We start from the raw sequence: 23,944 nt of genomic DNA, 5'->3' as shown, positions 1-23,944 counted from the left end.
CCTCGGACAAAGTGCCAAACATGAGGCTGCTTAACAAGATAAAAGCCTATGGCATTAGAGGTTAGGTACTAGCATGGATAGAAGACTGGCTGACTGACAAGAGTGGGAATAAAGGAGTCCTTTTCTGGTTGGCTGTCAGTGACTAGTGGTGTGCCACAGGGTTCAAACAGACAGACATACTTTATTAATCCCGAGGGAAATTGGGTTTCGTTACAATTGCACCAACCAAGAATAGAGTAGAAATATAACAAAATAAAACCAGAAATAATTAAATGATAAGTAAATTATGCCAAGTGGAAATAAGTCCAGGGCCAGCCTATGGACTCGGACCCTAAGATCCCTCTGATCCTCCACACTTCCAAAAGTCTTGCCATTAATGATATATTCTGCCATCATATTTGACCTACCAAAATGAACCACCTCACACTTTGTGGTGAACTATGTGCCTGTCTGGACACGCCCCTGCTGACTGCTCCTGTGGCTCCTCCCACAGGCCCCTGTATAAAGGCGATCTGAGGCCTGACGCTCGGCCTCAGTCTCCAGGACATTGTATGATAGACACTCACTCCTGGTTCCTTCTTCCAGTCAATAAAAGCCGATATCTCGCCTTACGTCTCAGAGTGAGTTATTGATGGTGCATCAATTTTATTGACTGGAAGTTTTAAAACATGGAAACCGTTTTGCGTCTGGACCGATTGGATTTGGACCCTCAAGACCCTGACGCAGCTCTCGCTTTTGAACACTGGCTTGCATGCTTCCAATCGTACTTGGAGGAGGTTCGTGCAGCTGAACCCGCCGTTATGCACAGAATTCTACTCTCGAGGGTCACCCCCAAAGTTTACTCCATTATCCGGGACCTGCCGACCTACGATGGAGCACTGGACGCCCTCAAAAGACAGTACCTGCGGCCGGTGAACACTGTCTACGCAAGACATCGTTTAGCTACCCGGCAACAGCGGCCTGGCGAATCGTGCGCTGAGTTTCTCCGAGCACTACAGACACTCGTCCGACCTTGCGACTGCAAGACGCTCACGGCAGAACAGCATGCGGAGCTGCTGGTGCGAGACGCCTTTGTGACGGGACTGAGGTCAGTGTACATGCGCCAGCGGCTGCTGGAAAACTCAGACCTTACCTTAAGCTCGGCGATAGAGACAGCCAACGCTCTAGAAGCTGCTTTGCATAATGCTGACACTGTCCAGTCGCGCGATTCCCCGCCGGTTCCGTGGACGCCTCAGACCCCGCCACCGCCGGCTCCCAGGAGCGAATTCGCCAACGCCGCCACCAGTCGCGATTCCACGAGCTCCCTGACCCTGACCACGGCTGTGGCCCGTCAGAAGCTTGTGCTTTGTTATTTCTGCGGCCATAAAAAACATCCTCGACAACGCTGTCCAGCGCGAGAAGCGACCTGCTCCAGCTGCGGAAAGCGGGGCCACTTCGCCAAGGTCTGTAAGTCTCAACCTCGAGCGGAGTGCAGCGCTGCGGGTGAAACGTGGGGGCCGCCATCTTGCATGCCCGGATGTGGGCGGCCATCTTTGGCGACGTCAGCACGCCCCGCCCCCGACCCTCCGATGCTGACCGGGTACCCCGGATGTGAGCGGCCATCTTTGGCGACGACAGCACTCCCCGCCCCCGACCCTCCGATGCTGACCGGGTACCCCGGATGTGAGCGGCCATCTTTGTCGACGTCAGCATGCCCCGCCCCCGGCCCTCCGATGCTGACCGGGTCTCTGGCCACTGTGACCCTCGACCAAAGCGCCCCACACCAGCTTGCAAGGTCCATGATGGACATCCGGGTGGAGGGGCACAGGACTAGATGCCTGTTTGACACGGGCAGCACTGGGAGTTTTATTCACCCGGACACAGTGCAACACTGCGGACTTGCAACGCGGCCGGTCAGTCGGAGGTTCCATTTGGCTTCTGGGTCGCAGTCCACAGACATCCGGGCGGGTTGTGTAGCGACATTGGTGGTGCAAGGCACAGAATATCGGAACTTTGAGCTGCTGGTCATGCCTAATCTGTGCGCACCTGTGCTGTTGGGGCTGGACTTCCAGAGCCATCTCGAAAGTGTGACTATGGCATACGACGGGCCCCTCCCACCACTCACTGTCCGGAATCCTCAGTTTTGTGGGACTTCTTCACATACCCCGCTACTGACCACACACACACACGGGCACACACATCCCATCCAGCACTTGCAGCCTCTCCACTCTCAAGATCCCTCCCCCACTGCTGTTCGCCAACCTGACCCCCGACTGTAAGCCTGTGGCAACCAAAAGCAGGAGGTACAGCGCGGGGGACAGGGCCTTCATTCAGTCGGAGGTGCAGCGGCTGCTCAGGGAGGGGATCATTGAGCCAAGCTCAAGCCCTTGGAGGGCCCAGGTGGTTGTTGTTCGGACTGGGCAGAAAAATAGGATGGTGGTGGACTATAGTCAAACCATCAATAGGTTTACGCAGCTTGACGCGTACCCCCTACCCCGCATCGCGGATATGGTCAACCAGATTGCTCAGTACAAGGTGTACTCGACAATAGATCTGAAATCCGCTTATCACCAGCTCCCCACCTGCCCAGAGGACCGCCCCTACACCGCCTTCGAGGCGGGCTGCAGGCTCTATCACTTCCTGCGCGTCCCTTTCGGTGTCACGAATGGTGTCTCTGTCTTCCAGAGGGAAATGGACCGGATGGTGGACTAGTACCAACTGCAGGCCACATTTCCCTATCTGGATAACATCACCATCTGTGGTCACGACAGGCCAGATCACGACGCCAACCTCCAACGATTTCTCCAAGTGGCCGCAGCTCTGAACCTTACTTATAACAGGGACAAGTGTGTGTTTGGAACCACCCGCCTTGCTATACTTGGGTATGTCGTGGAAAACGGGGTTATTGGCCCTGATCCTGAACGTATGTGCCCCCTGTTAGAGCTCCCTCTTCCCACCACTCTCAAGGCCCTCAGACGGTGCATGGGTTTTTTTCCTATTACGCCCAATGGGTCCCCCATTACGCAGACAAGGCATGCCCCCTGGTCGTCTACCTCGTTTCCCCTCTCTGCTGAGGCCCGCGCGGCCTTCAGCTGCATTAAAGCGGACATTGCCAAAGCTACGATGCATGCGGTGGACGAGACCGCTCCCTTCCAAGTGGAGTGTGATGCCTCCGATTTTGCTCTGGCTGCTACCCTCAATCAGGAAGGCAGACCAGTAGCATTCTTTTCTCGCACCCTCCAAGGCTCCGAAATTCGGCACTCCGCAGTGGAGAAAGAAGCCCAGGCCATAGTGGAGGCTGTTAGGCACTGGAGGCACTATCTTGCTGGCAAAAGGTTCACCTTGCTGACCGACCAGCGCTCGGTTGCGTTCCTGTTCAGCAACCAACAGCGGGGCAAAATCAAAAATGATAAGATTTTGCGGTGGAGGATAGAACTCTCCACCTACACCTATGATATCCTGTACCGGCCTGGCAGACTCAATGAGCCCCCTGATGCCCTATCCCGGGGAACATGTGCTAGTACAATGCTTGACTAGCTGTACACCCTTCATGCACAACTTCGCCATCCGGGGGTCACCCGATTTTACCATTTTGTGAAAGCTCGGAACCTGCCATACTCCCTGGAGGACATCAGGACGATGACCAGGGACTGCCAAGTTTGCGCTGAGTGCAAACCGCACTTCTACCGTCCTGACACGGCACAACTTGTCAAGGCCACCCGCCCTTTTGAACGACTGTGTTGACTTTAAGGGCCCCCTTCCCTCCACTGACCGCAATGTCTATTTTCTCAGTGTTATCGACGAGTACTCACGGTTCCCCTTTGCCATCCCCTGCCCCGACACCACTGCCACGTCCGTCATAAAAGTCCTGCGCCAGCTCTTCACTCTGTTCGGGTATCCCTGCTATATCCACAGTGATAGAGGGTCCTCCTTTATGAGTGAGGAGCTGCGCCAGTACTTGCTAGCTAGGGGCATTGCTACCAGTCGGACCACGAGTTATAATCCCCGGGGTAATGGCCAGGTGGAGCGGGAGAATGCCACAGTGTGGAAGGCCACACTTTTAGCCCTTAAGTCAAAAGGGTTGCCGGTCTCTCGATGGCAGGAGGTCCTCCCTGAGGCACTGCACTCTATCCGCTCTCTGTTATGTACGTCCACCAATGCCACCCCTCACGAACGCCTATTCTCTTTTCCCAGGAAGTCTGTCACTGGGACCACCCTACCAGTTTGGCTGACGTCCCCGGGGCCAGTGCTGCTCCGGAAACATGTGAGGAGCAATAAGTACTCCCCGCTGGTAGAGAGGGTTCACCTTCTACATGCGAACCCCCAGTATGCTTACGTGGTCTTACCTGATGGGCGGGAGGACACGGTCTCCATCCGCGACCTGGCACCCGCAGGTGCAGCAGACCACTACCCTGAAGGCTCTCCGGTAACTATGAACCCTGCACCAGAGGTGACACCGTGCTCACCAGGCCCTACACAGACTCCTCACGACACTTGTATACCGGGCGTTTCGTGCGCATTTATACCAGGCGCCTCGCACATGCATGAGGGATCACCGGCGCCTAGTGGGCAAGAACAAGCGCAACCTCCGTCCCCTGTGCAATCACCAATGTTGCCGGCATTGGCGCAGTCACAGCCGGTGCTACGTAGATCGCAGCGACAGATTCGACCACCTGATAGACTTGACTTGTAAGAAACTTCGCCACATGGGGACTCTTTCAAACAAAGGGGGGGTGAATGTGGTGAACTATGTGCCTGTCTGGACACGCCCCTGCTGACTGCTCCTGTGGCTCCTCCCACAGGCCCCTGTATAAAGGCGATCTGAGGCCTGACGCTCAGCCTCAGTCTCCAGGACATTGTATGATAGACACTCACTCCTGGTTCCTTCTTCCAGTCAATAAAAGCCGATATCTCGCCTTACGTCTCGGTGTGAGTTATTGATGGTGCATCACACTTCTCTGGATTGAACTCCATCTGCCACTTCTCAGCCCAGTCTTGCATCCTATTGACACCCCGCTGTAATCTCTGACTGCCCTCCACACTATCCACAACACCCCTAACCTTTGTATCATCAGCAAATTTACTAACCCATCCCTTTACTTCCTTCAACCAGTTCATTTATAAAAATCACCAAGAGTAGGGGTCCCAGAACAGATCCCTGAGGCACACCACTGGTCACCAACCTCCATGCAGAATATGACCTGTCCACAGCCACTCTTTGCCTTCTGTGGACAAGTCAATTCTGGATCCACAAAGCAAGGTCCCCTTGGATCCTATGTCTCCTTACTTTCTCAATAAGCCTTGCATGGGGTACCATAACAAATGCCTTGCTGAAATCCATATACTCTGCATCTATTGCTCCACCTTCATCAATGTGTTTAGTCAAATTCTCAAAAAGTTCGAACAAGCTAATAAGGCACAACCTGCCTTTGACAAAGCCATGCTGACTATTCTCAATCATATTATGTCTCTCCAAATGTTCATAAATCCTGCCTGTCAGAATCTTCTCCATCAACTTACCAACCACTGAAGTAAGACTCACAGGTGTATAATTTCCTGGGCTATCTCCACTCCCTTTCTCGAATGAGGGAGCAATGTCTGTAACCCTCCAATCCTTTGGAACCTCTCCTGTCCTCATTGATGATGCAAAGATCATTGCCAGAGGCTCAGCAATCTCCTCCCTTGGCTCCCACAGTAGCCTGGGGTATATCTTGTCCAGTCCCAGTGACTTATCCAACGTGATGCTTTCCTAAAGCACCAGCACATCCTCTTTCTTAAAGTCTACATGTTCAAACATTTCAGTCTGCTGTAAGTCATCCCTACAATCGCCAAGGTCCTTTTCCATAGTGAATACTGAAACAAAGTATACATTAAGTATCTCTGCTTTCTCCTCTGGTTCCATACACACTTCTCCACTATTACACTTGATTGGTCCTATTCTCTCACATCTTATCCTCTTGCTTTTCACATACTTGTAGAGTGCCTTTTTGGGTTTTCCTTAATCCTGTTTGCCAAAGCCTGCTCTTTGCCCTTTCTGACTCTCCTAATTTCATTCTTAAGCTCTTTCCTGCTAGCCTTAAAATTTTCTAGATCTCTATCATTACCTAATTTTTTGAACCTTTCATAAGCTTTTCTTTTCTTCTTGACTAGATTTTCAACAGCCTTTGTACACCATGGTTCCTCTATCCTACCTTCCTTTCCTTGCTCATTGTAATGTACCTATGCAGAACACCACACAAATATCCCGTGAACATTTGCCACATTTCTTCTGTGCATTTCCCTGAGAACATCTGTTTCCAATTTATGCATCCAAGTTCCTACCTGATAGCGTCGTATTTCTCCTTACTCCAATTAAATGCTTTTTTAACTTGTTTGTTCCTCTCCCTCTCCAATGCTATGGGAAAGGAGATAGAATTGTGATCACTATCTCCAAAATGCTCTCCCACTGAGAGCTCTGACACATGATCAGGTTCATTTCTCAATACCAGATCAAGTACAGCCTCTCCTCTTGTAGGCTTATCGACATATTGTGTCAGGAATCCTTCCTGAACACACCTAACAAATTCCCACCCCATCTAACCCCCTTGTTCCAGGGAGATGCCAATCAATATTGGGGAAGTTAAAATCTTCCACCACGACAACCCTATTATTATTGTATCTTTCCACAAGCTGTCTCCCTATCTGCTCCTTGATGTTCCTGTTACTATTGGGTGGTCTATAAAAAACACCTAGCAGAGTTATTGAACCCTTCCTGTTCCTGACTTCCACTCACAGAGACTCAGTAGACAATGCTGTTGTGGATAGAGTAGAAGATTGTCATAGGATACAGTGGGACATTGATAGGATGCAGAGCTGGATTGAGAAGTGACAGATGGAGTTCAATCTGGAAAAGCATGAAGTGAATCACTTTGAAAGATCAAATTTGACGGCAGAATACAGGGTTAATGCCAGGACTCTTAACAGTGTGGAGGAACAGAGGGATCTTGGGGTTTCCATCCATTAATCTTTCAAATACTGTGCAAATTGATAGGCTGGTTAAGAAGGCAAATAGTGTGTTGGCCTTCATTAACTGGGGGACTGAGTTCAGGAACTGTGAGCCAATCTTGCAGCTCTATAAAATTCTGGTTAGACCAGAATATTATGTTCAGTTATTTTTGCCTCATTATCAGAAGGTTGTGAAAGCATTAGAGAGGGTGCAGAGGGATTTACCAGGATAATGCCTGGATTAGAGAGCATGTCTTATGAAGATAGGTTGAACAAGCTCTTTGGAACAAAGGAGGATGAGATGTGACTGACATAAATTTACAAGGTGATAAGAGGCGCATATGGAACGGATAGCCAGAGACTTTTTCTCAGGGCAGAGATAGCTAATACGAGGGGGCATATCTTTAAGGTGTTTGAAGGTACATATAGGAAGGATATCTGAGGTAAGTTTTTTTACACAGAAAGTGGTAAATGTGTGGAATGCACTGACAGGCGGTAGTATAGTCAAGATACATTTGGGACATTTAAGAGAGTCTTTTGAATTGTACACAGATGAAAGAAAAATGGTGGGCTATGAGGAGGGGAAGGTTTGATTGATTTTAGAATAGGTTAAGAGGTCTGCAGGACACTGTGGGCCGAAAGGCCTGTATTATGCAGTACTATTCTGTGTTCTATAATATTGATATTGTGTAGGCAAGAGGGATTAGTTCAGCTGGGCATTTGATTACTACTTCAATTATTTCAGCACAGCTTTGTGGGTCTATGTGTATTCTGTGTTACAATATGCTGAGAAAGGAAGGATTTGGTCAATCTGCAAGGAAAAGAGGGATTAGATTAATTAGGAGTCATTGGGTTAATTAGTTAGGAATAACAGTATGGTCTGAAGGGCCTGTTCTATATTCTATGTAACTTTACAAAATACTGATTAGGCTGTATTCAGTTTTGGTCTCACACTGTAGGAATGATGTGATTGCCTTGAAGAATGTCAGAGGTGATTCACCAGGATGCAGTCAGGATTGGAGTGCTTTAGTTATGGGTAGAGATTGGACAGCTGTTTCTTTCCCTTTGAGTGAAGGGGGCTGTGAGAAGTGTATAAGTTCAGTCAAAGATAGAGCAGGTCAAGTTTTTTCTTCCCTTGTACATATAAAACAGCAGAGGGCAGAGTATTAATTTGAGAAGAAGGTTTCAAGTCAGAAAGCAAGGATAATATCTGGGGTGCATTGCCAAAGGAACTGGTGGAACCAGGGTTAGTTGCTGTGTTTAAGAGGTATTGCAAATAGGCAATTAAAAAGTCATAGAAGGATACAATCCTAATGCAGGCACATGGGAGTAGCATAGATAGAACAAAACAGAAAATGCTGGAAGAACTCAGCAGGCCAGGCAGCATCTATGGAGCTCCAGCATTTTGTGTGTGTTGCTTGGATTTCCAGCATCTGCAAATTTTCTTTTGTTTGTAGATAGACCAAAAGCGGCCAGTGAGTGAGTGGGCCAGTGAAGGAGTGGAGATTTGAGGCTTTGACTCAAGAGGCTTCGACGGGAAGAGGCGAAGGACGAGTTTGTTCCCAGTTAGTCTTTGCAATGCCTCCTGAGACGGTGATGTGCCTCTTCTGTGAGATGTGGCAGTTTTGGGGGAACTCCCCTCTCCCGCAGAGTCACATCTGCCAGAAGTGCTTGCGGCTGGGCGATCTGGAAGACCGTGTGAGGAATCTGGAGCAGCAGCTGGATGACCTTCGACTCATAAGGGAGAATGAGGCAGTCATAGATGAGAGCTACAGGGAGGTAGTCACACCTAGGCTGCCTGAAGCAGGTCGTTGGGTGACAGTCAGAGGGGGGAAAGCGAAGGTGAATAGGCAGGTAGTGCAGAGCACCCCTGTAGCCATTCCCCTGAATAATAAGCTTACCATCCTGGATACTGTTGGTGAGGATGACCGACCAGGTGTGAGCCATGGTGGCAGGGCCTCTGGCACTGAGTCTGACCCTGTGGTGCAGAAGGGGGGACGGAGAAGAGGAGAGCTGTCGTCATTGGAGACTCTATAGTCAGGGGAGCAGACAGCAGATTTTGTGGACGTGATAAGGAAACCCGCATGGTTTGTTGCCTCCCAGGTGCCAGGATCCGGGATGACTCTGACCGGGTGCATGACATCTTGGTACGAGAGGGAAAGCAACCAGAAGTCGTGATACGTGTAGGTACCAACGACATAGGCAGGAAGAGGGATGAGGTCCTGAAGTGTGAGTTTCGGGAACTAGGCAGAAGGCTGAAGAACAGGACCTCAAGGGTGGCGTTCTCAGGATTGCTGCCAGTGCTACGTGATAGTGATGGTGAGAATTGGAGGAGATGGCAGTTGAATGTGTGGCTGAGGAGTTGGTGCAGGGAACAGGGTTTTAGATTTTTGGACCATTGGGATCTCTTCTGGGGAAGGTGGGACCTGTACAGATTGGATGGGTTGTACCTGAACTCGAGGGGGAGCAATATCCTTGCAGGTAGGTTTGCTAGCATGGTTCAGGAGGGTTTAAACTATTTTACAAGGGGGATGGGACCCAGAGCAATAGAGCAGTGAAAGAAGTGCATGGAGTAAAGCCAGATCTAACATATAGAGAGGCTTTGAGGAAAGAGCAGCAGAATAAAGGGTATAAAGGTAGTAAGGTAGAAGGGCTAAAGTGTGTGTACTTCAATGCAAGAAGCATCCGGAGCAAAGGTGATGAACTGAGAGCTTGGATACATACATGGAATTATGATGTAGTGGCCATTACAGAGACTTGACAGGCACCAGGGCAGGAATGGATTCTCAATAGTTCTGGAGTTCAGTGCTTTAAAAGGGATAGAGAGGGGGGAAAAGGGGAGGAGGGGTGGCATTACTGGTCGGGGATACTACTACAGCTGCAGAAAGGGTGGGTAACGTAGCAGGATCCTCTTTTGAGTCAGTATGGGTGGAAGTCAGGAACAGGAAGGGAGCAGTTACTCTTTTGGGGGTATTCTATAGGCCCCCTGGTAGCAGCAGAGGTACTGAGGAGCAGATTGGGAGGCAGATTTTGGAAAGGTGCACAAATAACAGGGTTGTTATCATGGGTGACTTTAACTTCCCTTCACTTGATTAGTTCCAAGGGTTTAGATAGGGCAGAATTTTTTAAGTGTGTCCAGGATGGATTCCTGTCACAGTATATTGACAGGCCGACTAGGGGGAATGTCATACTAGATCTAGTATTAGGTAATGAACCGGGTCAGGTCACAGATCTGTCAGTGGGTGAGCATCTGGGGGACAGTGACCACTGCTCCCCGACCTTTAGCATCTTATTGGAAAAGGATAGAATCAGAGAGGACAGGAAAATATTTAATTGGGGAAGGGCAAATTATGAAGCTATAAGGCTAGAAGTTGCGGGTGTGAATTGGGACGATGTTTTTGCAGGGAAATGTACAATGGACATGTGGTCGATGTTTGATCTCTTGCAGGATGTTAGGGATAAATTTGTCCTGGTGAGGAAAATAAAGAATGGTAGGGTGAAGGAACCATGGGTGACAAGTGAAGTGGAAAATCTAGTCAGGTTGAAGAAGGCGGCATACATGAGGTTTAGGAAGCAAGGATCAGATGGGTCTATTGAGGAATATAGGGTAGCAAGAAAGGAGCTTAAGAAGGGGCTGAGAAGAGCAAGAAGGGGGCATGAGAAGGCCTTGGCGAGTAGGGTAAAGGAAAACCCTAAGGCATTCTTCAATTATGTGAAGAACAAAAGGATGACAGGACTAAAGGTAGGACCAATTAGAGATAAAAGTGGGAAGATGTGCCTGGAGGCTGTGGAAGTGAGCGAGGTCCTCAATGAATACTTCTCTTCGGTATTCACCAATAAGAGGGAACTTGATGATGGTGAGGACAATATGAGTGAGGTTGAAGTTCTGGAGCATGTTGATATTAAGGGAGAGGAGGTGTTGGAGTTGTTAAAATACATTAGGACGGATAAGTCCCCGGGGCCTGACGGAATATTCCCCAGGCTGCTCCACGAGGTGAGGGAAGAGATTGTTGAGCCTCTGGCTAGGATCTTTATGTCCTCGTTGTCCACAGGAATGATACTGGAGGATTGGAGGGAGGCGAATGTTGTCCCCTTGTTCAAAAAAGGTAGTAGGGATAGTCCGGGTAATTATAGACCAGTGAGCCTTATGTCTGTGGTGGGAAAGCTGTTGGAAAAGATTCTAAGAGATAGAATCTATGGGCATTTAGAGAATCATGATCTGATCAGGGACAGTCAGCATGGCTTTGTGAAGGGCAGATCATACCTAACAAGCCTGATAGAGTTCTTTGAGGAGGTGACCAGGCATATAGATGAAGGTAGTGCAGTGGATGTGATCTACATGGATTTTAGTAAGGCATTTGACAAGTTTCCACATGGTAGGCTTATTCAGAAAGTCAGAAGGCATGGGATCCAGGGAAGTTTGGCCAGGTGGATTCAGAATTGGCTTGCCTGCAGAAGGCAGAGGGTTGTGGTGGAGGGAGTACATTCAGATTGGAGGGTTGTGACTAGTGGTGTCCCACAAGGATCTGTTCTTGGATCTCTACTTTTTGTGATTTTTATTAACAACCCAGATGTGGGGGTACAAGAGTGGGTTGGCAAGTTTGCAGATGACACAAAGGTTGGTGGTGTTGTAGATAGTGTAGAGGATTGTCAAAGATTGCAGAGAGACATTGATAGGATGCAGAAGTGGGCTGAGAAGTGGCAGATGGAGTTCAACCCGGAGAAGTGTGAGGTGGTACACTTTGGAAGGACAAACTCCAAGGCAGAGTACAAAGTAAATGGCAGGATACTTGGTAGTGTGGAGGAGCGGAGGGATCTGGGGGTACATGTCCACGGATCCCTGTAGGTTGCCTCACAGGTAGATAGGGTAGTTAAGAAAGCTTATGGGGTGTTAGCTTTCATAAGTCGAGGGGTAGAGTTTAAGAGATGCGATGTAATGATGCAGCTCTATAAAACTCCAATTAGGCCACACTTGGAGTACTGTGTCCAGTTCTGGTTGCCTCACTATAGGAAGGATGTGGAAGCATTGGAAAGGGTACAGAGGAGATTTACCAGGATGCTGCCTGGTTTACAGAGTATAGATTATGATCAGAGATTAAGGGAGCTAGGGCTTTACTCTTTGGAGAGAAGGAGGATGAGAGGAGAAATGATAGAGGTGTACAAGATATTAAGAGGAATAGACAGAGTGGACAGCCAGCACCTCTTCCCCAGGGCACCACTGCTCAGTACAAGAGGACATGGCTTTAAGTTAAGGGAAGGGAAGTTCAAGGGGGATATTAGAGGAAGGTTTTTCACTCAGAGAGTGGTTGGTTTGTGGAATGCACTCCCTGAGTCAGTGGTGGAGGCAGACATACTAATGAAGTTTAAGAGACTACTAGACAAGTATATGGAGGAATTTAAGGTGGGGGGGTTATATGGGAGGCAGGGTTTGAGGGTTGGCACAACATTGTAGGCCGAAGGGCCTGTAATGTGCTGTACTATTCTATGTTCTATGTTCTACAAAACTTTGGCAGAGATGCAGTGGGCTCAAGAACCCATTTCTGTTCTGTACATTTATATCTTCAAAGGAAGATGATGTGGCTACTTGGCCTTCAGTTGTCAAGGTATTGAATATCAAAACAGAGAGATTTTGGTTCAACTTTTTAAAACATTGGTCAGAGCACAGCTGGAGAGCTGGCCAGCACACCATAGTAAGGATGTGATGTGATAGTGATGAAGAAGTTGTCGACAAGATTCACTAGGATCTTAGTTCAAAGGAGAGACTGAAGAAGCTAGCCCTGTTTTCCATAGAGTGAAGGAGATTCATAGGGGACTGACTGAGTAGAATTGATAGAAGTAGAATACAGAAAACTATTCCCCACATCACAGGTAGATTAAACTAGAGGATATAGATTCAGGATACAGGAATCTGAGGGGGACTTCACCCACTCTCAGAGTGGTGCGTATCTGGAGAACGCTGCTTGAGAGATCAGTGGAATGAGAGTTGCTAACAACATTTCAGAAGTGTCTATGCAAGTATTTGAATTGTCTAGGCATAGACGACTACAGTCCAAGTGCTGGGATGAGTACAGATGTGTATCTACTAGGTGGTGTGGATGTGTGGATTATTCTATGCTGTATAATTTTATGAATCTATAAGATGAGAGCTTCTAGCTATTGCTACACTTTCTCTTACCCAGAATTCCATCTGCACTAGCCAGCCACAGAGTGGTACAGTCCTGAACAGGACCTTCATCCCATCACGTCCATAGCAACCTTAAGCCTAATCCTAATGTACTTACCTATACTAGTGCTCTTTACCTGTATTTGCTCTGTAACTTTCTAATGCCATGACATTCAAGTGTTGAAATGTGTGTTAAATATATGTTATTGTGAACTAGGAACTAGAAAGGAGGTGGCAAGGACATGAGGCAATAACTTATCTTCATTGTGTTTTAAATTTCAATTATTTTTAAGAAATGGAAATATCAGGGAAGTGAGGAAAAATACTAGAGAAAGAGAAAACAAGATTCTGCAAAGAGTGAAATGGCAGGGATTGGAGTGCCATAGAGGATGTAGGGCAAGGGTGTTTGATAGGATGGACAGTGGTAGAAAGGGGAGGTTTCTCACACTGAAGTAAATGTTCATGTGATTGAAATGGTCTATATATCTCTGACACCTACTCATATGTAGTTAACATGCAGTAATTGAGCTTGACTGATATCATATTTTATTCTTTAGGATGTGATTTTGACCAGTGGTTGCAGCCAGGCCATTGAACTGGCCATCAGTGTTTTGGCAAACCCAGCACAGAACATTCTGATTCCCAGGCCTGGATTCTCTCTCTATAAAACACTCACTCTGTCTCTGGGCATTGAAGTTAAACTCTACAATTTACTGGTATGTAGCACAGAACTGAACAGATTGTGAGTTATGGGTCAGGTTGGCTAGGTTCTGCACACCAGAACCTGTTATGGTTCTCCAGCTTCCAGAATGGTACCAGAAAGTAAACTGTATTGCTCTATGGACTTTAAACTATTGAATAGAGAGATTATAGAGTCACATAACACAGAAATGGGCCTTTCACATCATATCATACATAAGGAACAGGCTATTCAGCGCAACTTATTCACACTGATCATTTCCACATTAATTCCATCTTCAGCATTTGACCTGGAGTTTTCATTGCCTTGGTAATTCAAGTGTTCAACTAGACAACTTTTGCTACCATTCTCCGCAGCAGTTCATTCCAAGTACTCACTTCTCTCTTGGTGAAAAAGGTCCTCCTCAAATCCCCACCAAACATCTTACCTATAACCCTAAATCTAGAAGGCAGCCAACCAGAAAAGGCCCCTTTATTTCCACTTACTACCTCCTGCCTGTCAGCCATTCCTCTATCTATGCTAGTATCTTTCTTGTAATACCACAGGATTTTATTTTGTTAAGCAACCTCATGTATGGCACCTTAACAAATGCCTTTTGAAAATCCAAGTAAATGACATTACTATCTTTCCTTTGTCCACCCTGCTGGTTATTTCCTCAAAAAAGATTCCCCTTTACAGAAACCATCCTGAATTTGACTTATTTTTATAATTATTCTCCAAGTAGCCCGAAACCTTATCCTTAATAATAGACTCCAACACTTTCCCAACCACTGAGGTTAGGCTAACTGGGCTATAATTTCCTTTATTTTACCTTCCTCCCTTCTTCAAGTGCAGAGTGATATTTGCAATTTTCCAGTCCTCTGGGACCATGGCAGAATCAAGTGATTCTTGAAAGATCATGACCAATGCATGTTATCTCTCTAGCAACCTCTCTTAGCACTCTGGGATGTAGTCTGGTCCAAGTGATTTATCTACCTTAAGACTTTGAATTTGCATAGCACTCTTTCCTTTGTAATAGCAATGGCACTACTCCTACTAGCTGACACTCATAGACCTCTGGCACACTACTGGTGTCTTCCACAGTGAAGACAGATGCAAAGTACCCATTAAATTCATCTGCCATTTCTTTGTCCCCCATTACCACCTCACCAGCATCATTTTCCAGTAGTCCAATATCAACTCTAAACTCCCTTTTACTCTTGATATAACTGAAAGAAACTTTTAGAATCCTGCTTTACATTATTGGTTAGTTTGCCCTCATATTTCATCTTTTCCCTTCTTATAGCTTTTTTAGTTGCCTTTTGTTGGATTTTAAAAACTTCCCAATTGTTCAACTTCCCACTCAATTTTGCTTCCTTTTGTGCCCTTACGTTGACTTTTATGCAGTCCTTAACTTCCTTTGTCAGCCACAGTTGCCTACTCCTGCCATTTGAGAACTTCTTCTGTGGGACATACCTATCCTGTGCCTTGTGAACTATTCCCAGAAACTTCAGCCACCTCTGCTCTGCCATCATCCTTGCTGGTATCCTCCTCCAATCCATCTAGGTAAAGCTCCTCTCTCATGCCACTGTAATTCATTTTATTCCATTGTGATACTGATACATGTGACATGCTTTGTCTTCTCATATTGCAGTATGAATTCAGTCTTCCAAATCAGCCTACCATGTGTGAGCTTGTAAAAGGCCTTATTAAAACCCACATAGACAACATTTACTGTCCTACCTTCCTCTATTCCTCATAGTTACCTCTTCAAAAAGCTCCAGACGATTCATCAGACATGACCTCCAATACACAAAACCATGCTAACTATTCCTGATCGAGCTTTATCTATCAAAGTGATGGTAGAACTTGTCCCTCAGTATTCCCTCCAGTGGCTTCCTACGAATGATGTCAGCCTCACCAGCCTGTGGTCCCCTGGCCTGTCCTTGCTATCCTTCTTAAACAGCTTCTGGCTATTTGCTTTCCCCCTCAAGGATCTTCCAAAGTGACTCAGAGACATAATTGACCTTGGCACCAGGAGCAATACCCATTCTGACATCTCTTCTGCAGCCGCAGGATCTCCTGTCTGTTCACTTACCTTTTATCACCATCGGCCTGCCTGACAGTACCAATATTGCTCTACCTGATTTGGACCTTCTTTGTTGAGGCTCAGAGCCAACCACAGTGCCACTGACCTAGCAGCTGTATTGTCCCCAGCAATATCCAAAGGGATAGACTTGTTGCTGAGGGGAGCGGCCACAGGGGAGCCCTGCACTGTCCGCCGACTTGCCTTATCCCTCCTGGTGGTCACCTATCAATCTGAAGTCTGTTCCTTGGGTGTGACCATCAGTTATATGTTTAAGGTGAGGGGGAAAGTATGAATGATATGTGCAAAGCAAGGCATGTATTTTTACATAGAGTGGTGAGGGCCTGGAATTCACTGCCCGGGTTACATTCAGGTAGAGGTAAATGGTATAGGAACATTTAAGAGACTCTTAGACAGGCACATGGATGCACAGAGAAAGGAAGGATATGGTCAATGTGCAGGGAAGAGGATTAGATTAATTAAATTGAATTGACTTTAATTTAATTAATCTAATCCTTTTCCCTGCACTTTGACCATATCCCTCCCTTCTCTGCTGGGTTAGGGTTAGGGGCTATTGGTTTAATTAGTTACAACATCATGGGCCATTCAATGTTCTGTTCCTTCTTGTATATGAAATTTCCATCCTTGGAAAGATACTCTATTTACCTCTCAAAGCCTCTCATAATTTTATATATTTTTATAATGTTAGCATGGTTAGTAAGTTCACAAATGACACCAAAATTGGGGATGTAGTGGACAGTGAAAAATGTTACATAAAATCATCTAGGATCTGGATCAATCTCCAGACTAATCTTGAATCAATGAAGGTTGCTTGACAGTTGTGCCACGGCTTGAATGCTATCACCTTTTATAAAGTATTATCATGAGATATAAGCAAACACATGGCTAAAATTCCAGATGAGCTCAATGCTCACTTCAACCGTAAAAACATGGGGAAACTATCATGAACTCCTGCAGCATCTGATGATCCTGTGATTTCAGTCTCTGAGGCTGATGTACAAGCAGCCTTCAGGAGGGTGTACCCATGAAAAGCATCCAGTCCATACAGGGTACCTGACCAAAGACTCTAGACCTGTGCTGATCAGCTGGCTGGAGCATTCACTGAGATCTTTAACCTCTCATTTCAGCAGTACTTACTTATACAGGTGCCTAAGAAAAACATGGGAACCTGCCTCAATCCAGTAGTGCTTACATCCACAGTAATGAAGTGTTTTGAGACGTTGATGATGAAACATGACAAATCCTTTGAAGGCTGAATCAAGGATGGTGACAAATCAACATATAGGAGAAAGATTGAAAATCTGGTTGAGTGGTACCACAACAACAACCTGTTACTCAATGTCAGCAAGATTAACGAGCTGATTATGGATTTCAGGAGGAGGAAGGCAGAAGTTCACGAGTCAGTCCTCTCAGAGGATCAGAAGTGGAGAGGGTCAGCAATTTAAAGTTCCTCAGTGTTATCATTTTGTGGAACATAGAAACATAGAAAACCTACAGCACAATACAGGCCCTTTGGCCCACAGAGTTGTGCCAAATGTGTCCCTACCTTAGAAATTACTATGGCCTAATTAGGGAGAGCCAGCATGGCTTTGTGTATGGTACATTGCACCTTACCAATTTGAGTTTTTTGACAAGGTGGTGAGAGAGATTGATGAGGGTGAGGCAGTGGATGTTGTCTACATGGATTTTAATAAGGCATTTGACAAAGTCCCTCATGAGAGGATAATCCAGAAGATGAAGATGCTAGGGATATGCAGAGAATTAACTGTTTGGATTCAGAATTGGCTTGCACATAGGAGACAGAAGGTAGTGGTTGAAGGAACTTATTTGAATTCTGTAATTAGTGGAGTTCCACAGGGGTCTGTGCTGCTACCTCGTCGTGTATATAAATGATCTGGATGAAAATGTAGATGGGTTGATTAGTAAATTTGGGGATGATACCTAGATTGGCGAAGTTGTAGATAGCGTAGAAGGCTGGCAGAGATCACAGTGTGATATAACCAGTTGCAAATATAGACTGAGAAATGGCAGATAGGGTTTAACCCAGATAAATGTGAGGTGTTGCACCTTGGCAAGGCCCCTAATAGTGTTGCTGAGCGGTAAGATCTTGAGATCCAAGTTCATAGCTCCTTGTAAATGGCTACATACATCGATAAAGTGGTTAAAAGGGCTTAAAGAATATTGCTTTTATTAGTCGAGGCTGAGTTCAAAAATTAGGAGGTTATGTTGCAACTTGATATTGGGTGGATATTGTGTACAAGTTGATTAGGGAGTTAACATTGGCATGTGGGAAAGGTAATGCAGTCGTTATGGGAGATTTCAACATGCAGGTGAACTGGGAGAATCAGGTAGGTGCCGGACCCCAGGATAGGGAGTTTGTGGAGTCTCTAAGGGATGTATTTTTGGAACAGCTTGTGCTTGAGCCAACCAGGAACGAGGCTATTTTGGACTTGGTGATGTGTAATGAACAGGAATTGATAAGTGATCTTGAAGTAAAGGAGCCATTAGGAAGTAGTGATCATAACATGATAAGTTTTTATCTACAATTTGAGAGGGATAAGGGCAGATCAGAGGTGTCAGTGTTGCAATTAAATAAAGGAGACTACGGAGCCATGAGGGAAGAGCTGGCCAAAGTTAAATGGGCGGATGCCCTGGCAGGAAAGACAGTGGATCAGCAGTGGCAGATATTCTTGGGGATAATACAAAAGATGCAAAAGCAGTTCATTCCAATGAGAAGGAAGGATTCAAAGAGGGGAAAGGGGCCACAGTGGTTGACAAAGGAAATCAGAGATTGTATAGCATTAAAGAAAAAGAAGTATGACAGGGCTAAGATGAGTGGAATACAGATGATTGGGAAAGTTTTAAGGAACAGCAGATCTTAACTAAAAAAGCAATACGGAGAGAAAAAATCAGGTATGAGCTCAGTCGAGCCAGGAATATAAAAGGGGATAGCAAAAGCTTTTTTAGCTATGTGAAGAGAAAGAAGATAGTTAAGAACAATGTTGGCCCCTTGAAGAATGAATTGGGAGAAATTGTTATGGGAAACAGGGAAATGGCAACAGAATTTAATGCGTACTTTAGATCTGTCTTCACCAGGGAGGACACAAGCAATCTCCCAGATGTATGGATGGGCCAGGGTCATAAGATATCAGAGGAATTGAGACAGATTGACATTAGGAAAGAAACTGTGATGAGTTGACTGGTAGGACTGAAGGCTAATAAATCCCCGGGTCCAGATGGTCTGCATCCGAGGGTTCTAAAAGAGGTGGCTCAGGAAATTGCGGATGCATTGGTAATCATTTTCCAATGTTCCTCAGATTCAGAATCAGTTCCTGAAGATTGGAGAGTGGCTAATGTTATCCCACTTTTCAAGAAGGGAGGGAAGGAGAAAACGGAGAACTATCACCCTGTTAGCCTAACGTCAGTCGTGGGGAAGATGCTTGAATCCATTATTAAGGACGAAATAGTGGCACATCTTGATGGCAGTAATAGGATTAGGCCGAGCCAGCATGGATTTACCAAGGGCAAATCATGCTTGACTAATCTGTTGGAGTTTTTTGAGGGTGTAACAAGGATGTTAGATGAGGTTAAGCCAGTGGATGTTGTGTACCTAGATTTTCAGAAGGCATTCGATAAGGTGCCACATAGGAGATTGGTGAGTAAAATCAGAGCTCATGGCATTGGGGGCAGGGTTTCAATATGGATAGAAAACTGGTTGGCAGATAGAAAGCAAAGGGTAGCAGTGAATGGGTGTTTCTCGGACCGGCTGGAGGTGACTAGTGGGGTACCACAGGGCCCTGTATTGGGACCACTGCTCTTTACGATTTATGTCAACAATTTAGATGAGGGCATTGAAAACTATATCAGCAAGTTTGCTGACGATACTAAACTGGGTGGCAGTGTGACATGCGAAGAGGACGTTAGGAGAATACAGGGAGACTTGGATAGGCTGGGTGAGTGGGCAGATACTTGGCAGATGTCATTCAATGTGAATAAATGTGAAGTTATCCACTTTGGAAGCAGGAACAAGAGGGTAGAGTATTGTCTGAACGGTGTAGACTTAGGTAAGGGAGAAATGCAAAGAGACCTAGGAGTCCTAGTTCATCAGTCAATGAAGGTGAATGAGCAAGTGCAACAGGCAGTGAAGAGGGCAAATGGAATGTTGGCCTTTATTACAAGGGGAATTGAGTACAAGAGCAAGGATGTCCTTTTGCATTTGTACAGGGCCCTGGTGAGACCACACCTGGAATATTGTGTACAGTTTTGGTCTCCAGGTTTAAGGAAGGACATTCTGGCAATTGAGGAAGTGCAGCGTAGATTCACTAGGTTGATTCCTGGGATGGCAGGGCTGTCTTACGCAGAGAGATTGGAGAGATTGGGCTTGTACACACTGGAATTGAGGAGATTGAGAGGGGATCTGATTGAAACGTTTAAGATAATTAAAGGATTTGATAGGATTGAGGCAGGAAATATGTTCCAGATGTTGGGAGAGTCCAGTACCAGAGGGCATGGATTGAGAATAAGAGGTCAGTTATTTAAAACGGAGTTGAGGAAGAGCTTCTTCTCCCAGAGAGTTGTGGAGGTGTGGAATGCACTGCCTCGGAAGACGGTGGAGGCCAATTCTCTGGATGCTTTCAAGAAGGAGCTAGATAGATATCTGATGGATAGGGGAATCAAGGGATATGAGGACAAGGCAGGGACTGGGTATTGATAGTGAATGATCAGCCATGATCTCAGAATGGCGGTGCAGACTCGAGGGGCCGAATGGTCTACTTCTGCACCTATTGTCTATTGTCTATTGATAAAACTCTGGTTAGGCCACTGTGGAGTATTGTATACATATATGGTCACTTCACTGAGGTTTTACAGAGGATGTAGAATAGATTCACCAGGATGCTTCCTGGTATAGAGACTGGGTTATTTTAGACCTTAACACCATAAGACATAGGAGCAGATTTAGGCCATCTGGCCCATCGAGTCTACTCTGCCATTCAATCATGGCTGATCCTTTTTTCTTCTCCTCCTCAACCCCAGTTCCCAGCCTTCTTCCCGTAAACTTTGATGCCATGTCCAATCAAGAACCTATCAATCGCTGCCTTAAACACACCCAACAACCTGGCCTTCACAGCTGTATATGGCAATAAGTTCTACAGATTCACCACCCTTTGGCTAAAGAAATTTCTCTGCATCTCTGTTTTGAAAAGGTGCCCCTCTACCCTGTGCCCTCTTGTCCTAGGCTCTCCCACCATGGGAAACATCCTTTCCACATCTACTCTGTCTAGGCCTTTCAATTTTCAAAAGGTTTCAATGAGGTTCCCCCCTCATCCTTCTGAATTCCAGCGAGTACAGACCCAGAGCCATGGAACGTTCCTCATATGATAACCCTTTCATTCCTGGAGTCATCCTTGTGAACCTCCTCTGGACCCTATTCAATTTTTAGAACATCTTTTCTAAGATGAGGGGCCTAAAACTGTTCACAGTACTCAAGGTGAGGCCTCACCAGTGCCTTATAAAGCCTCAGCATCATATCCTTGCTCTTGTATTCTAGACCTCTTGAAATGAATGCTAACATGGCATTTGCCTTCCTCACCACTGACTGAACCTGCAAGTTAACCTGTAGGGCGTCTGCACAAGGACTCCAAGTTTTCTCTAGAGCTGTGGAGGCTGAGGGGAGATCTAATAGATGTTTACAAGATTATGAGGCATAGATAGAGAAGACACAGTGTATCTGTTTTCCAGGGTTGAAATGTCTAATACAAGAGGGCAATGCATTGAAGGTGAGAGGGGGTAGGCTCAAGGCAGATGTGAGGGATTTTTTTTTTAGTCAGAGACTCATGGATGCCTGGAACGCTCTGGTACGGTGGTAGAGGCAAATACATTAGAGGCTTTTAAGAGACGTTTGGATAGGCACATGGATGTGAGGAAGATAGGGGGATTATGGACCTAGTGTAGTGTTTGGATGTTTTTTATTTGCTTTTCAGCTGGTTCAGCACAACATTGTGGGCTGATTGGCCTGTTCCTGTGCTATACTCTCTCTGTTCTATGAGAAGAACATAGAATTGTCATGGGCCCAGCACCTAAGTGCAATTATGAAGAAACATGGCAGCATCGCTACTTTCTTTGGAGTTTGTGAAGGCCTTTTCTTCTTGGAGCAACGGAGGATGAGAGGTGACCTGATAGAGGTGTACAAGATGATGAGAGGCATTGATCATGTGGATAGTCAGACTTTTTTTCCAGGGTTGAAATCGCTAACATGAGAAGGCACAATTTTAAGGTGCTTGGAAGTAGGTACAGAAAGGATGTCAGGTAAACTTTTTTACGCAGAGAGTGGTAAGTGAGTGGAATGGCTTGCCAGTGAATGTGGTGGAGGCAGATAAAATAGAATCTTTTAAGAGACTCCTGGATAGGTACATGGGGCTTAGAAAAATAGAGGGCCATGGGAAACTAGGTAATTTCTAAAGTAAGTACATGTTTGACACAGCATTGTGGGCCAAAGGGCCTGTACTGTGCTATATGATTTCTATGTTTCTATGTTTGACATGGCATTTAAAATTTTGACCAATTTCTATAGATGTGTGGTGGATAATATGGAAATACCAGTGCCCTTGAATGGTAAATCTTACAAGAAGTGGTGGATATGGTGCAGTCCATCATGGGTAAAGCCTTCCCCACCTTTGAGTATATCAACACAAAGCATTGTTGCAGGACATCAGCATTCTTCATCAGGGACCCGCACCACCCAGGTCATGCCCTCTTCTTACTGCTGATATCAGGAAGAAGGTATAGGTGCCTCAGGATTCACACCAGTGGGATCAGGAACTGCTATTACTCCTCAACCATCAGGCTCTGGAACCAAAGGGGAAAACTTCACTCTACTTCCTTTGCACCATCATTGAAATGTTCCCACAACCTTTGGACTCACTTTCAATGACTCATCATCTTGTGTTCTTGATATTTATTGTTCATTTATTTGTTATTATATCTTTTGTTTTGTAAATGCTTGGTTTCTAGCCTTTTGCACACTAGTTGAACACTCAAGTTGGTGCGGTCTTTCATTGACGTTGTTATGGTTATTATTCTATTATGGATTTATTGTGTATGGCCACAAGAAAATGAATTTTCAGGTTGTAGATGGTGATATATATGTACATTGAAAAATAGAAAACCTATAGCACAATACAGGCCCTTCAGCCCATAATGCTGTGCTGAACATGTACTTACTTTAGAAATTACCTAGGGTTACCCATAGCCCTCTATTTTTCTAAGCTTTGTGTACCTATCCAAGAGTCTCTTAAAAGACCCTATTGTATCTGCCTCTACCACCATCGCTGGTAGCCTATTCCACACACTCACCACTCTCTGCGTAAAAACAAACTTACCCCTGACATCTCCTCTGTACCTACTTCCAAGCACCTTAAAACTGTGCCTTCTCGTGTTAGCAATTTCAGCCCTGGGAAAAAGCCTCTGACTATTCACACAATCAATACCTCTGATCATCTTAAACACCTCTATCAGGTCACCTCTCATCCTCTGATCTACTGCTCTAGCTTCATCAATGTGTTTAGTCACATCCTCAAAAAATTCAATCAGGCTCGTACAGTACGACCTGCCTTTGACAAAGCCATGCTGACTATTCCTAATCATATTATGTCTCTCCAAATGTTCATAAATCTTGCCTCTCAGGATCTTTTCCATCAACTTACCAACCACTGAAGTAAGACACACAGGTCTATAATTTCCTGTGCTTTCTTGAATAAGTGAATAACATCTGCAATTCTCCAATCCTTCTGAACCTCTCCTGACCTCGTTGATGATGCTAAGATCATTGCCAGAGGCTCAGCAATCTCCTCCCACACCTCCTACGGTAGCCTGGGGTACATCTTGTCTGGTTCCGGTGATTCATCAAACTTGATGCTTTCCAAATGCTCCAGCACATTCCCTTTCTTAATGTCTATATGCTCAAGCTTTTCAGTCTGCTGTAAGACATCCCTATAATCACCTAGGTCTTTTATGTAGTGAATACTGAAGAAAA

At 45.8% G+C, this 23,944-nt stretch overlaps 1 protein-coding gene across 2 annotated transcripts in view; it reads left to right on the top strand.

The window, feature by feature from the left end:
• The window catches only part of tat (tyrosine aminotransferase), a 164,553-nt gene that overhangs the window by 36,591 nt on the left and 104,018 nt on the right, over window positions 1-23,944 (top strand). For both annotated transcript variants that reach the window (XM_059993396.1, XM_059993395.1), the window contains one exon: window positions 13,684-13,842. In XM_059993396.1, coding sequence (XP_059849379.1) covers window positions 13,684-13,842 — 159 coding nt within the window. The remainder of the gene's footprint in view (window positions 1-13,683; window positions 13,843-23,944) is intronic.

This window comes from Hypanus sabinus, chromosome 17, assembly GCF_030144855.1.
Source record: "Hypanus sabinus isolate sHypSab1 chromosome 17, sHypSab1.hap1, whole genome shotgun sequence".
In the NCBI taxonomy this organism is placed as follows: domain Eukaryota; kingdom Metazoa; phylum Chordata; class Chondrichthyes; order Myliobatiformes; family Dasyatidae; genus Hypanus; species Hypanus sabinus.
Note: the sequence above shows the minus strand (reverse complement) of the source record. Positions and strands in the feature narration are given on the sequence as shown.